Below are 14,389 nucleotides of genomic sequence, written 5' to 3'. Positions count from 1 at the left end.
GCAAGTTAGCCTACTTCTATGCCTGCTCAGGTGCGCGAGCTCCCGTCACATTTCGAGGACAGAGAAACCAGACACATGCTCATTGCTCACGTGGAGCGCTCCAAACAAAATACAATGACAAAATTGAAAAAGCTCGTAAATGATGGTATGAAATAAATCACAAATTGTTTCCCACAAGAAAGAGTAGCAGGTTGTGAACTCTGCAAACAATGTTTCCACTCTGAGAATTAGAACGGTAAATGACCTAATTAATCCATGCATTAACAGAAATGAATGTAACCAAATTAATGGTAAATGTTTTACTAGTGACATATGCAATAGGGAAATGATCAAAATAAACAAAGGGCAAACATTTATCACAATAAAACAATGCATGCGCAAGAATTGGTGTGAGACACCTCAGCGCATTCTGGAGAGAGACACGGCAATATCTTCGCCACTGTCTTGCCCGACTCAAGCCTCTCCTTGAGATGAAACTCTACTTCAGATTTATTACCTACGGGTGTTGCCGTTCCAGCCCAGTCCCGACCCTAGAGACCTGCTGATACCAACCGCGGCACCGGCTTCCAACTCGGCTGCCGACTGCTGGGGTGGTAGTAACCTTTATTAAAAACCACTCAGCCAGACGTCTAGATCAGGGGTTGGGTGACCCATAGTTCATCAGGCTCTCCTGGGAATTATAAGACAAGGAGAATTCGAGTGGTGAGTATACTTTCTCAGCTCGGCAATTTACATTAAATAAATATTCGTTTTACACCCACGCGTGCGCGTCACAAACCCTTCAGTTGTGGACCTGGAGTTACTCACCGTAATGGGACCTAGTGTCCCACAAGACAAAGAGGTATAGTCACCATTACGAAGAGGTATAGACATTTCTATACACACACAAGGCATGGACCCCATCGGTAGCAAGAAAGAGGAGACTCGGCTCTATTTCGGGTCAGTGGCCCCAGTCGGGAAAATCCATTAAAGGAAAGCCCTTTCCAATGACTCTAATTATCCCCAAAAATATCCTGTCTCTCATTTTTTTATATATGAACTAAAACATGAACCTATTAAAAACAGTACTGTAGTAATGATGTTTGTGTAGTAGGCTATAGGCCCAAAACATTATCACAGCATATTGACTTTGCTTGAATTCCCCTCCCAATGCATTGTTGTTCTTCTCAGACCATAAAAAAATGATCAACATTTGAGGTAGGCTATATGATCACACCGGTAATAGATCAGTTGTTGTATTACTTGTGAGGCACAGCTGAGTGAGGATATATTTGAATAATTCGCTTTTTACATTTTAATTTTACTGGGCTGATGGAGCCTGCATCTGATGGTCAGTCTCAGTGGAGGGAGAGAGCAGCAGACTGGTTCCACCTCTCAATGTCCCTCTGCTCTCCCTTTCCTCCGCTGACACTGACCAAAAACGGACACTGGCTTCCAGCTGCTGGCGAAACTCGAGTCACACTGCATTATTTCTACCTCATGCACAAATTCATGTTGTTACGCCTATGACCAGAGAAAGTGAAATATTCCTAGATATAAAAAAATACCCAAGCCGTTAATAATACCAACGCAAGCCTATGGATCCACTTTCCTACTCATTCATTGAAGCTGCAGTGCTGATTCTAGCGTGAGTGGAAGTAAGGAGAACGCACATTTTATGGCTTATAAAAGTATTGAATAGAAAGTGTTGACAGTGCTGTGTAAAAACTTAAACATGAACTCACTCATAAAAACAGCAGCTCTTTGCTGTTTTCGTTGACAGTTTCTCTAGTCATGGTTTTAAAACCTCACAGTGTCAACTTTGCTGAAGCTTTCTTTTATGCCTGCTGCGTTACTGCAGACACGGTAATATGAGTCATCTGATTGGCCAGTGGTAGGCCTATAGTGCACTTGATTTCCTCCCCCCGGCCCTGCTGGGAAGGCAGTTGTACCTTCAGACATATGAAATGGTTGAAAATGGGAACACGGCCCCTATCCCATGCGCAAGGCATTTGAATCGGGTGCACCTACCGGCAACACAAGGCTTATCGTTGTTTTTTTACAGAAATGTTTGGCAATCGACTAGGAATGCCTTGGCTATCGACCGGTTGGTGACCACTGCCTTAAACCATGACTTACATACTGTCATATTCTCCCTACACAACTCCTCCTTCAAAACTGGTTACATCAGATTCATACAATACTATAATTTCCCCTTATTCATTTACTCCCTTAAAACCGGTTACATCTGATCCATACTGGACTCCCCCTCCCCAAACTCCCAGCCCTTGTTGCTTGTCATCTACCAGAAGGACGTCAAAGAAGGGGTTTGTGGAAGTTCATGTTTCATCACACTTCCCTCTGCCTCCCATTCTGGTAATTCCCCCGGCTCTACCTTTGGCTCGGCTGATGCTGGTCTCGTTGGCAAAGTTGCTGACGACAACAGTAAGCCTTGTCCTTCCTGTTTTTCTTCTTTTCACAACAAGTTCAAGTCTTTTTAGCCTCATGTTCCCTTCGACACAGAATTAGCTGTATCGAAGGCAGGAGGGAGACCTACATCCAACCCCCAGGTCCCGACACCCGCTCCATGGATTAACTCTCTCTCCTGGTAGAAAACCTTTCCATCCGCCAAGTGAATGGTACGGATTCTGCCCGACCTGGACTTCCCCATGACTGCACGATCCCCTCATGAATATATCCCAACCTTACCCCTCGAGCTCCCTCAGGCCAGGGGCGAAAATCTGATATCAACTTTGGAGGGGACAATTACATGAAATTTTCTCAAGAGCAATTCCTGAGGGGGACACCAAAAGTAGTGCTGTAACACATAGCCTACATTGTAATATGGTAAATGTATATTGAGGAACCAAAGAAATAAGGTGTTTGCCGTACTCCTAACTACCGGTACCCAAAACTACACAACTAATCACAACAGCAATACCATTGCCTTTAACAAATCTTAGTTCAGTCACCAGTTTAAATTGAGAGTGGGGGTATCCATGGCATTTCCCAATTATGTTCCTATTTTACAAGTAAAAAAAATTGAGAACCTTTCATAATGTTGCCAAACAAAGACTCAACAAACTTACCTGAGACTCCCTGTCTCTGCCAGTCTGTCCCTGCATATCTGTCCCCAACTCTGCTGTCTGTGTGCCATCTGTTGCCTGCTCTGCCTAATGACATCATTGTGAAACATTACCATTAGAATTTCATTTCTTTCTTATGAACATTTTATCAACTAGTCTTTGAGATATTAGGCTACTAGGGTTCTTACTATGCGTTTTGGTGTATTGAAAAATACTCTGATGTCCGTCTTTTATTTTTCTGCCATTTTTCTACCTGGCTGGCTGGCTGGCTACACACACAGTGTGTAGGTTATTTACAGTAGGAGATGGGCTTCTATCATCTTCAATCATTCTATTTGGGCTTCGATCTAAAAGGTAGCTAGCAAATGTGAAACGGATTAAAATGACAAGAGTTGACAGCTGTATGAGTTCACCATTTACACAACATATGCTGCAACCTTTTGTAATTTTAATAGTTTGTTTCATATTGGCTGGCTTCCAACAATTGCTGAATTTGCAAAGCTAGCGAGCACCAATTCAGTTTCATTGGTGTTTGCTATAATCTTTGCTACCCGGCTTAAATAAAGGTGAAATAAAATAAATAAATAAAAGTTCCCTTGCGACAATTTAGCTTTTGCAACGAGACCATTAAATATATTTAAGACAATGGTAGAAGAGAGTGCAGTTCTGTTCAGTTTGGATTTCAGTTTATCGCTAACCTTATCACAGGGACTTTGAAGCACTAACTTACATCATCTGCATGCTGATTCCATCTTTGACGACGCCACATAAATGGAATAGGTACTAGCTAGCTTAATAGTTAATATTTGCGCGCTAGCTCTGCATATTCAGCTAGTGTGTGTGCGCGATTGACTGGATTAACCTCACGTCAGTTACGTGCATTGAGTGCCTTTCAGACAGTAGATACGACCTCTCTGTTACCTAGCAAGCTAAGGAACTGGCAGTGGATCAAACCATTGTGAGGCAAAGGGTGGGTCGCAATCTTTTGAAACTTAAAAACGAGCTATTAAGTGTCTATAATCAGCACAATTGCTTTCATTGTGTATTATTAATATTATTTAAATTACATAGTTATGTTTCAGTGATATATTGGGGGGGACAAATCATATTTTTCCCAGGATGGGGGGGTCGTGTCCCCCCCGTCCCTCCGGGATTTCCGCCCCTGCCTCAGGCACCGGGAGGTAGGCTCCTCTCCACAGCATATTCCATCCTTGCGTGACGTTCCTATTATGCCCTGTTGCTGCACATTCTTGTTGCTCATATTCACACACACACACCACCAGGTATAGTCCTAAGTGCACCCCTACCCCCGCAGGAGGTCTTTTGCCTTTTGGTAGGCTGTCATTGTAAATATGAATATGTTCTTAACTGACTTGCCTAGTTAAATAAAGGTTAAATAAAAACATCTAAATGCCTCTAGTACCCACAATACTGGCCTCAGGGCACCATACAACTCCACCCCAGCATCCATAGCTTGCCAAGCAATTAAGGCCCCCCATTTATAGTACTTGTCCCTACCTGGTTTCAATGGGATTCTCTCCAATAGGTAAACCATAAACCAACCACAGGGGTACCTCCAGGACGCTCCCAACCAAATCTGCCAACCTAGTAAAATAGGTCATCCTAGTAAAACCCTCTACTACGACGTGCCCCCATATCTCTAACGATACAGTGCAGGCCCTCGCTTCTTCACAGGTGGCATTAGTATAAATCCTGTTAGAACCAACCCAGTCCAGCCTTTCCAACACCCTACCGTCACATAGTTCCTGTCTCCACTGGTGAACTCGGTGGCCATAGAGCGGGGGTTTGCAACGTGTAAAGCCGGGTGCTTATATCTCAATTTTCGCCTAACCTCCCAGCCCCAGCTATTCAGCCACTCATTCATCCATTCCTGTGTGAACGTCTGACCAATCAGACCTCCACTCACATAGCCGCGGCTTGAAAGTTTCCTTATTACAATTCAAACCCTACCTCCACCGGCTAACCTCTTCCACCTGGTTTCCTCGGGTGCCCTTTTTTTTTCTCCCTCTAACGTCCTTTAGTCTGAAACAATCCAGCTTGACCCTGGCTCATGCTATAACGGTCACATCCTTCTCCTTAGTTAACACTCAGGGGGATGGTCCTACACTCAGAGCATAGGGTACCTTAATCACTTGGGTGTCCTATGTGTCTCCTGCTGAATAAACCATGGCCAGATACTGGTATCTATCTATTCAGTAATTGTTTCTCCAATCCAGTTTATTCAGGCATGGTTTCACATAGTTCAGCACCTCCCTGGTTTGCAGACCACACCATACACAAGCCTTATCAATGGCAAACACCTGGGTATACGATTTCAGCGCACCGTGCCCGATCCTCGTAGCCTTGTGCAATTATACCCTTCTCCCAGGCTCCACCTGGTGCAAAGAGCACCTAGAAGTTCCCCAGGAATTCCTGTCTACATCCAAGGTGAAGTCCTTGCCTTACTCACACACTTATCCAGTTCCGCAAAGTGAGTTCAATTCACCCACTCCAAATCCCCGGGGGTTGGTTGGGACTGTACCCACATTTCTATTCCCACCTCTCCAGGGGGTCGTTCACACCTAATATGTACAGTGTAACAGGCCTCTTCCATAACCAAGGCAAGGTTTCATTAATCTCTCTATCGACCCCCACCTCTGTTATAGTGCCGCAGGGCCATTTTACACATGAGCCACTACCCGAGTCATAACTTTGGACATGACCTCCCATCCACACATGAGCCTGGGTCCATTTCCAGTATGTTCGTCACACACTGTTCATGGTATCTATAGAGCCTGAGGTATTTACTAACCTGCCTATGGGCCTGTGACCTTGGGTCTCCCTCAGGCCTTACAGCTGAGGTGGCCTCTCTTGACCCGGGGCATGTCAACTCGGCTGACATTAGCAGGCCTGCCCTTTTTAGATCACTGCATTCCTCACATCTCCCCAGCTGGGCCTCATCCCACTGACAGGAGCAGTCCTGGGGTCCTTTCTCCAGTCCCTCATTGCCACCCCGTCCTACCCACTGGGTATACAACCTAAGCTGTAGAAGAAACTGGAGGCGGCAATAATGACAATATATGATCCATCACCTTTACTGGGCCTCATAAATTCCCGTCTAGATCATCATATCAAATCAAATGTTATTTGTCACATGGGCCGAATACAACAGGTGTAGACCTTAACGTCAAATGCTTACTTACAAGCCCTTAACCAACAATGCAGTTTTAAGAAAATAGAGTTAAGAAAATATTTACTAAATAAACTAAAGTGATGACCGCTTTGCACACTCTTGGCATTCTCTCAACCAGCTTCATGATGTAGTCACCTGGAATGCATTTAAATTAAGTTGTGTGCCTTGTTAAAAGTTAATTTGTAGAATTTCTTTCCTTAATGCGTTTGAGCCAGTCAGATGTGTTGTGACAAGGTAGGGGTGGTATACAGAAATGGACCTATTTGGTAAAAGACCAAGTCCATATTATGGCAAGAACAGCACAAATAAGCAAAGAGAAACAACAGTCCATCATTACTTTAATCCATGAAGGTCAGTCAATCCGGAAAATTCCAAGAACTTTGAAAGTTTCTTCAAGTGCAGTCGCAAAAACCATCAAGTGCTATGATGAAACTGGCTCTCATGAGGACCGCCACAGGAAAGGAAGACCCAGAGTGACCGCTGCTGCAGAGGATAAGTTCATTAGAGTTAACTGCACCTCAGATTGCAGCCCAAATAAATGCTTCATAGAGTTCAAGTAACAGACACATCTCAAAATCAACTGTTCAGAGGAGACTGCGTGAATCAGGCCTTCATGGTCGAATTGCTGCAAAGAAACCACTACTAAAGGACACCAATAAGAAGAAGAGACTTGCTTGGGCCAAGAAACACAAGCAATGGACATTAGACCGGTGGAAATCGGTCCTTTGGTCTGATGAGTCCAAATTTCAGATTTTTGGTTCCAACCGCTGTGGCTTTGTGAGACGCAGAGTAGGTGAACAGATGATCTACGCATGTGTGGTTCCCACCGTGAAGCATGGAGGACGAGGTGTGATGGTGCTTGGCTGGTGACACTGTCAGTTATTTATTTAGAATTCGAGGCACACTTAACCAGCATGGCTACCATAGCATTCTGCAGCGATACGCCAACCCATTATGTTTGCGCTTAGTGGGACTATCATTTGTTTTTCAACAGGACAAGGACCCAACACACCTCCAGGCTGTGTAAGGGCTATTTCACCAAGAAGGTGAGTGAGGCTATATACAGGGGGTACCGGTACCGAGTCAATGTGCGGGGGTACAGGTGAGTTGAGGTAATTTGTACATGTAGGCAAGGTTAAAGTGACTATGCATAGATAATAAACAGTGAGTAGCAGCAGTGTAAAAACCAAGGGGGAGGTAAAAGCAAATAGTCTGGGTGGCCATTTGATTAATTGTTCAGCAGTCTATGTCTTGGGTGACTGGAGTCTTTGACAAGGTTTTGGGCCTTCCTCTGACACCGCCTAGTATATAGGTCCTGGATGGCAGGAAGCTTGGCCCCAGTGATGCGGACTTTACGCACTACCCTCTGTAGCGCCTTGCGGTCGGATGCCCGAGCAGTTGCCATACCAGGCAGGGATAGAACCGGTCAGGATACTCTCGACGGTGCAGCTGTAGAACTTTTTAGAATCTTGGGACCCATCCCAATTTTTTTCAGTCTCCTGAGGGTTGAAAAGGTGTTGTCGTGCCCTCTTCATGACTTTCTTGGTGTGTTTTGACCATGATAGTTTGTTGATGATGTGGACACCAAGGAACTTGAAACTCTCGAACTGCTCCACTACAGCCCCATCGATGTGAATGGGGACGTGTTCGGCCCTCCTTTCCTGTAGTCCACGATCATCTCCTTTGTCTTGATCACGTTGAGGAAGAGGTTGTTGTCCTGGCACCACACTGCCAGGTCTCTGACCTCCCTATAGGCTGTCTCATCATTGTCGGTGATCAGGCCTAACACTGTTGTGTCATCAGAAACGTAATGATGGTGTTGGAGTTGTGCTTGGCCACTCAGTCGTGGGTGAACAGGGAGTACAAGAGGGGACTAAGCACGCACCCCTGAGGGGCACCCGTGTTGAGGATCAGTATGGTAGATGTGTTGTTACCTACCCTTACCACCTGGGGGCGGCCCGTCACAAAGTCCAGGATCCAGTTGCAGAGAGAGGTGTTTAGTCCCAGGGTCCTTAGCTTAGTGATGAGCTTTGTAGGCACTATGGTGTTGAACATTGAGCTGTAGTCAATGAACAGCATTCTCACAACCTAAGCCCTAGAAAAAACTGGAGGCGGCAATAATGACAGAATATGTGATCCATCACCTTTATTGGGCCTCATAAATTCCTGTCTATCCCATAGGCCACGTCCCTTTCTACACCAGGCATGACTGCAGGCCTTTTATTTACTGGTGCTTCACATACCTTGGGCAGGGCATATCCCAGGCAAACTGAGCATACTCCCCCAGCCAAAGGACCCCACCTAATTACTTCCTTCTCCCTGGATATCAATCCATTATTTGCCCTGTTCAGAAACCCCAACCCTCTACCGATCTATGCTTGGGTATACCCTCATCTCAACACTATGATCCCCTGTACAGTGGCCGCCCCGGCCCAGAGGGGGTAGTGCTACAGTTTTCGCTGCCATATGCAGGGCCGTTGCCAGAACAAATCCGTTAGACGCCCATTTGATTTCCATAGAGCGGCAAAAAAATAAAATAATTACGGGACCTCCTATGTGGATATATATTAGTAACCTATATATTAAAGGGTTCAGTGCAGTGCCTTTGCTACCACTATGAAACAGAAAGGATTGGTGTTTGAACCCGGTATAAGCTTATTTTTATCACGACAAAATAAAAATAAATACCCCAACCACCAAGACACACGGTCAGCAAGATGCATGGTTGAATTGCAAAAACATCAGTAGCCTAATCATCACTACAAGCGCCAAGTGTGCTTCATAATAGTGAAAATCATCACAAAAGCAATAATGGCATTATAAATGTAAGTGTTGATATGACAGCAGTCAAAAAGTCAATGATCAGTTGGAGCATGTCCATATCACATAGCCTAAACAAGGACAGCTGTTGAGTGCGTTGCTGATTTAGTTTCTTACTTGAGATGTAGGGCCTGCTCCCTCAGTGATGACATTTTCTACTGATAATAGCCTGTAGAATTCTCACCGGCTTGTTCTATTCCAAATGGTGCCTTCTTTTTCCGGTCTTACGGTTACATTTGATGGTGGTGTGAGCACTTGCTCAGTGTGCACAGTTCTGGCTTTTTTGCGGTTAGGCCATGGAGGTTTAGGTTCAGGTTGAGGCTCAGAATCAGAAGAATACTCGTCAGAGATGCCATCATGATTCATGTCTTCCTCACCATTGGAGTCATTTTCATTCATATTTTGTAGCAAAGCTAACAAATATATATATATATATATATATATATATATATATATATATATATATATATATATTTATATATATATTAGGCTTAATCACCATCGGAAACGGGGCACTGCAAAATTAGCAAGCAAGCATTTTACTGTTGGCCTACAGTGTACTTGATCAATAAAATTTGGTTTGATTAGAAAACTAATAAGTTAGATCTCAATGGGGACATACCATAGAGATAGATAGAGGACTCATCATGGATATAACTTGTTTTAGCATGGACATTGCCATTCAGGGCTTCCACCATTTTAAAGTAGTCAACTGGGTGGGGAATCCTATTGGTTGGAAGCAATCAGCTAATGATCAGAGCATTGTCTTCTTCTTCAAATTGGGTGTTATGGTTTGTAAATGGCTTTAACCTATATAACCGCCATCGAGTGGCCACAATATTGAATGACACAAGATTTGGTTCAGGACTCCAGCACTGCAGGTGGCAGCAAATAACCAATATTAGCTTTACTCTTTTTTAATACACAAAAGAAGAAAACTGACTACTTTAAAATGGAGATAGCCAAAATACCTATGACTGTATATATGAATAGACAAAGCCATCGATCACGTGACACCATTAATTCCTATGTGAATACTCAATAGCATATTGAAGCCAAATTAAGTCGGTTGAGATGGCATCTGGAGACATAGTAACCGAAAGGTTGCAAGATCGAATCCCCGAGCTGACAAGGTAAACATCTGTCGTTCTGCCCCTGAACAAGGCAGTTAACCCACTGTTCCTAGGCCTTCATTGAAAATAAGAATTTGTTCTTAACTGACTTGCCTAGTTAAATAAAGGTAAAATAAAAATAAACATAACATACACAGTTTGAGCTACTCCAAGAAGTCATGTTGCAGTCTTGGTCAGTGCGGCCCCATCTCATTGAGTAACTCAAATTGAAGGGAAACCGGGGTACTACAGGCTGCAATTAGTAACTAAATTATCCTTAACTTCTTCTGTGTGCGATTTTAAAATAATCTGTTCAAGGACATAAATCTGGTGTATTAGAAGCAATTATTGCTACCATGACTGTCTTCTAAAAACATTTTTATTTTCACAAAGATTCACCACAAAGATTTTTCCATTCACTATAGTGGGGGATGCTGTTTTACGCTAACAATGCCTGCAGTATCGCGGTAGGCCTTGAATATTCATTGCTTCAATGAGAGGAGGCACTCATTCCGCCTGGGCGCTGCCCAAGCGGTCACAGACGCTAGTAGTCTATAGTTGCACAGATACAGATACAAGTCCTCTATCTATATCTATGGGACAAGCACCGAAGAATGGACAGCGTTCCTGAGATTCCAATCTTTACGGAGCAAATTTTAACAGAAATCAGACATTCATAAGTCAGATAAATAACATAGTAAAATCACAACCAGTACAGTTTAGTTCCCGAATTCGGGCCTTTGTCATGATGACGATAACGTAGCAGTCTACTAGCCTGCAGTGGCAGATTCAAAAACCATAAGTCATTACGACACACGTTTTACGCCTGCATGGGTGTAATCATTAGTGCACACCTGAGTAAACAGTTGCCAATACAAAACGTTTTCCATAGAAAACAAGAGTTTCTATTGGGCAAATTCAGGTAGGTCACTACCAATGATGTGCGTCATTGTTCAGTTCCGTTCGCTTTTGTTGGCTGTTTGGTTTCCAGCTAGTAAATACAGCCCAGGTGTAACACACCCTGAAGATTTTGCCCAACCCGCTTTACCATGGTATGCGGCACTAGGCCCGCTCATGTCTGAAAAAGGAAGCCGATCGCTGTCATGAAAATGTGTATGTTTTTATCTTTACGGTCCAAAATGCTATCCACACGCATATGAAAATGGTAAAAGCATAGGCTTCAAATATCTCCAATGATTTTCACTGAATTCAGATACTTCCCTTGTACAGCAAGGCATCAAAGCATAAAGGACAACACGAGGAAAGTAGGCTGGTAAGGTAAGAACGACGTGGTTGTCAGCTTTCATGACAGTTACAACAAATAACAATGTCTGAGTAGCGTCTCACATTCGATCAATGGATGTAATTATGTTGGTCAACTGTTGTTTTAATGTTATGTTGTCTACGACATGAGACGTAATTCCCATTTCTTAAAAAAAAAAAATGTTAAGGGGAAATCTGCAGTTGCTACATCCATTTTTGGACTTGACTGTCACAACTCTATCAGAACCCAAAATATATAAGCTTGTTTTACTCCAATGTTTGTAAACAAAGTACATGTAAACAAACACTGCATAGTCCCAAAACATGGTTAAAACTATCATTTAGAAATCATGGAAGGTTTATCCTTGCATCTATAGCTCTGTCTATGAATTTGAGTGGTTACATTTCTCCAACCCCATCTGTCAGCTTCTTATGGAAACAGTGGCAGGTGTGTTCTTTGTTATTGTTTTAACTGCACATTTTTAGCTATACAATGTAGATCCAGAGGGTGTGTGTGTGTGTGTGTGTGTGTGTGTGTGTGTGTGTGTGTGTGTGTGTGTGTGTGTGTGTGTACAGTCTATGTGTGTGGTACCCTCCTGGTGAGCCTCTGGTGACTGTGAGTTGTTTGTGGTGTGTGTGATTGTCAGATGGATAAGAGGAGCGATCTGCGCCTGTGTCACTTTGGGACAGCCAGGCGAAGGCGATGGTGGGGTCTGAGGAGAAGATGGATTTACATTTACATCACATTTACATTTACATGGAGGATGCTAGGGGTGTTTAAGACCAACCAGGAACATGACTTATGCAGCCTCACCTGTCTTATGAAAGAGGGCCTGCATGCTGTCCTACAGACCAGCAACAACACAACAGTACCTGTGAGCAAACCTATAGACTACACAACAATATACACACTATTTCAACTGTCACATAGAATACAGTTTTATACCATTGGAACTTACGGCATTGACCCAGCTCTGAGAAAATGACTCTACATACAGTACCTGCATTGTACATAGCTTTCCCTTAGTTACTTCTATGACAAGAAACCTTTAATTGTGGTTTTATAATGAGTTGATCTTGTTTCAATCAGGATAAACTTTCTGCTGAACATTACAAATCGGCGGAGACTCAAGTCCACAAGGTGCTATTTAATCACTATTCAAACAAATATGTTAAACCAATCCCAACAGCTTACTGCCTATTTAAGTACATGTTTTTTGGGACACGTTTCAGTTTCGAACCACGGTCCTCTGTTACCTCCCCCTGCAGGACTTGGAGATGCAGACGTTTGCAGGGCCTGTGTTTGCCAGCCTGCGGCGGTCCCTGGATATAACAGAGGAGGAGTACCAGAGGTCCCTCTCTTCACATGGCTGCTATCTACAGTTCATCAGCAACTCCAAGAGCAAGGCTGACTTCTTCCTCACGTGAGTCCTGCTGGAGGACATCATAAACCTCATAAATGTACACACAACACACCTAATCTATGTCAACTCTACATAGTAGCACATGTAGTAAATGTCTTTTTTTTTCCTCCTTAGGAATGACAAGAGGTTCTTCCTAAAGACACAGAATACGCGGGAGGTTACATTTTTTCTATCCAACCTGAAGGCGTATATGGATCATTTGGAGAAATACCCCCACTCACTGATGGTCAGGTTCCTGGGTGAGAGAGAAGTCCAACAGCTTAAGATCAAAATATCAAATGACAGGGCCTCCCGAGTGGTGCCGCTAGAGGCGTCACCACAGACCCAGGTTCGATCTCGGGCTGTATCGCAACCGGCTGTGATCTGAAGTCCCATAGGGAGGCGCACAATTGGCCCAGCGTCGTCCGGGTAAGGGGAGGGTTTGGCTGGGGGGGCTTTATTTGGCTCATTGCGCTCTAGCGACTCCTTGTGGCGGGCCTGGGTGCCTGCAGGTGGACCTCAGTCATCAGTTGAACAGTGTTTCCTCAGACACATTGGTGCGGCTGGCTTCCGGGTTAAGCAGGTGGGTGTTAAGAAGCACGGTTTGGCGGGTCATGTTTCGGAGGACGCATGACTCAAACTTTGCCTCCCAGGCCCATTGGGGAGTTGCAGCGATGAGACAAAATCAAAATTAGGGAGAAAAAGGGGTTAAAATAAAAAAAGTACTAAATATCACGACAGATGGACTGTCACCTTTGTCAGATGTTCATATTCTTATTTTCTTATTCCAGGTCTCTATAGCATCCAAATTCCAAATAAAACAAAGGTAATTTTAATGAAACACAAAATTTCACAAAGTCATTTTTTTACTCTGTAAGTAACTTTTCTCTCACTCTCCCCCAGAAGTATTTCATTGTGATGCAGAATGTGTTTTACCCGGACGAGAGGATTAATACCAGGTAAACATTGTTTGTATTGTAGTTATGAAAGATGATTACAGATTACATTTTTTTTAAATCTCTTTCTGGATTGTTTGTTGCCAATTTTGGCTTTGTCTCTTAGATATGACATCAAGGGCTGTGAGGTGGGTAGGTGGACTGACCCTGCATCTACGGAAAACCCAGTTACTAAGATTCTGAAGGATAACAACTTTGAAGGAAAGCACATCATTCTGGGTAAGAGTCTCGTATGTCCTATATCTGTCAGTACTTGAGGGGATGTTCTTTCTTTGTGTCTATTATCAATTGAAAGGTAAAACCACATACGTTCCCCTAAGAAGTCAACATTTATCATGTGTTGACAGATAAGCAGCGCTCCTGGCTTGTGGATCAGGTTGAAATAGACTCAGCCTTCCTCCGTAGCCTCAATGTGCTTGACTACAGTATCCTGCTGGCCCATCAACCCTTGCACCAAGATGAGCTGGACAGGAAGCACTCCTTTAGCAACCTGAGCATGCGTACTGTAAAGTAAGTGTTCAGTGGAGAACAATGATCTACTGTATGAAAAACAAGTAACACACTAGTTTTCTTTTGT

General features: G+C 43.6%; 1 protein-coding gene across 10 annotated transcripts in view; it reads left to right on the top strand.

Annotated features, from left to right (window-relative positions):
- LOC106579975 (phosphatidylinositol 4-phosphate 5-kinase-like protein 1) overlaps positions 1-14,389 on the top strand; it is a 41,466-nt gene that overhangs the window by 26,238 nt on the left and 839 nt on the right. For 2 of the 10 annotated variants that reach the window (XM_045703033.1, XM_014160452.2), the window contains exons 2-9: positions 12,101-12,328; positions 12,544-12,594; positions 12,723-12,877; positions 12,992-13,116; positions 13,648-13,682; positions 13,760-13,815; positions 13,919-14,031; positions 14,160-14,322. In XM_045703033.1, the coding sequence (XP_045558989.1) occupies positions 12,101-12,328; positions 12,544-12,594; positions 12,723-12,877; positions 12,992-13,116; positions 13,648-13,682; positions 13,760-13,815; positions 13,919-14,031; positions 14,160-14,322 (926 nt within the window). Of the gene's footprint in view, positions 1-502; positions 703-7,283; positions 7,305-10,296; positions 11,469-12,100; positions 12,329-12,543; positions 12,595-12,722; positions 12,878-12,991; positions 13,117-13,647; positions 13,683-13,759; positions 13,816-13,918; positions 14,032-14,159; positions 14,323-14,389 lie in introns of those variants that run through there. The other 8 variants (XM_045703031.1, XM_045703032.1, XM_045703034.1 and 5 more) reach the window with 8 other exon arrangements.

This window comes from Salmo salar, chromosome ssa20 (assembly GCF_905237065.1).
Source record: "Salmo salar chromosome ssa20, Ssal_v3.1, whole genome shotgun sequence".
NCBI lineage: Eukaryota > Metazoa > Chordata > Actinopteri > Salmoniformes > Salmonidae > Salmo > Salmo salar.
Note: the sequence above shows the minus strand (reverse complement) of the source record. Positions and strands in the feature narration are given on the sequence as shown.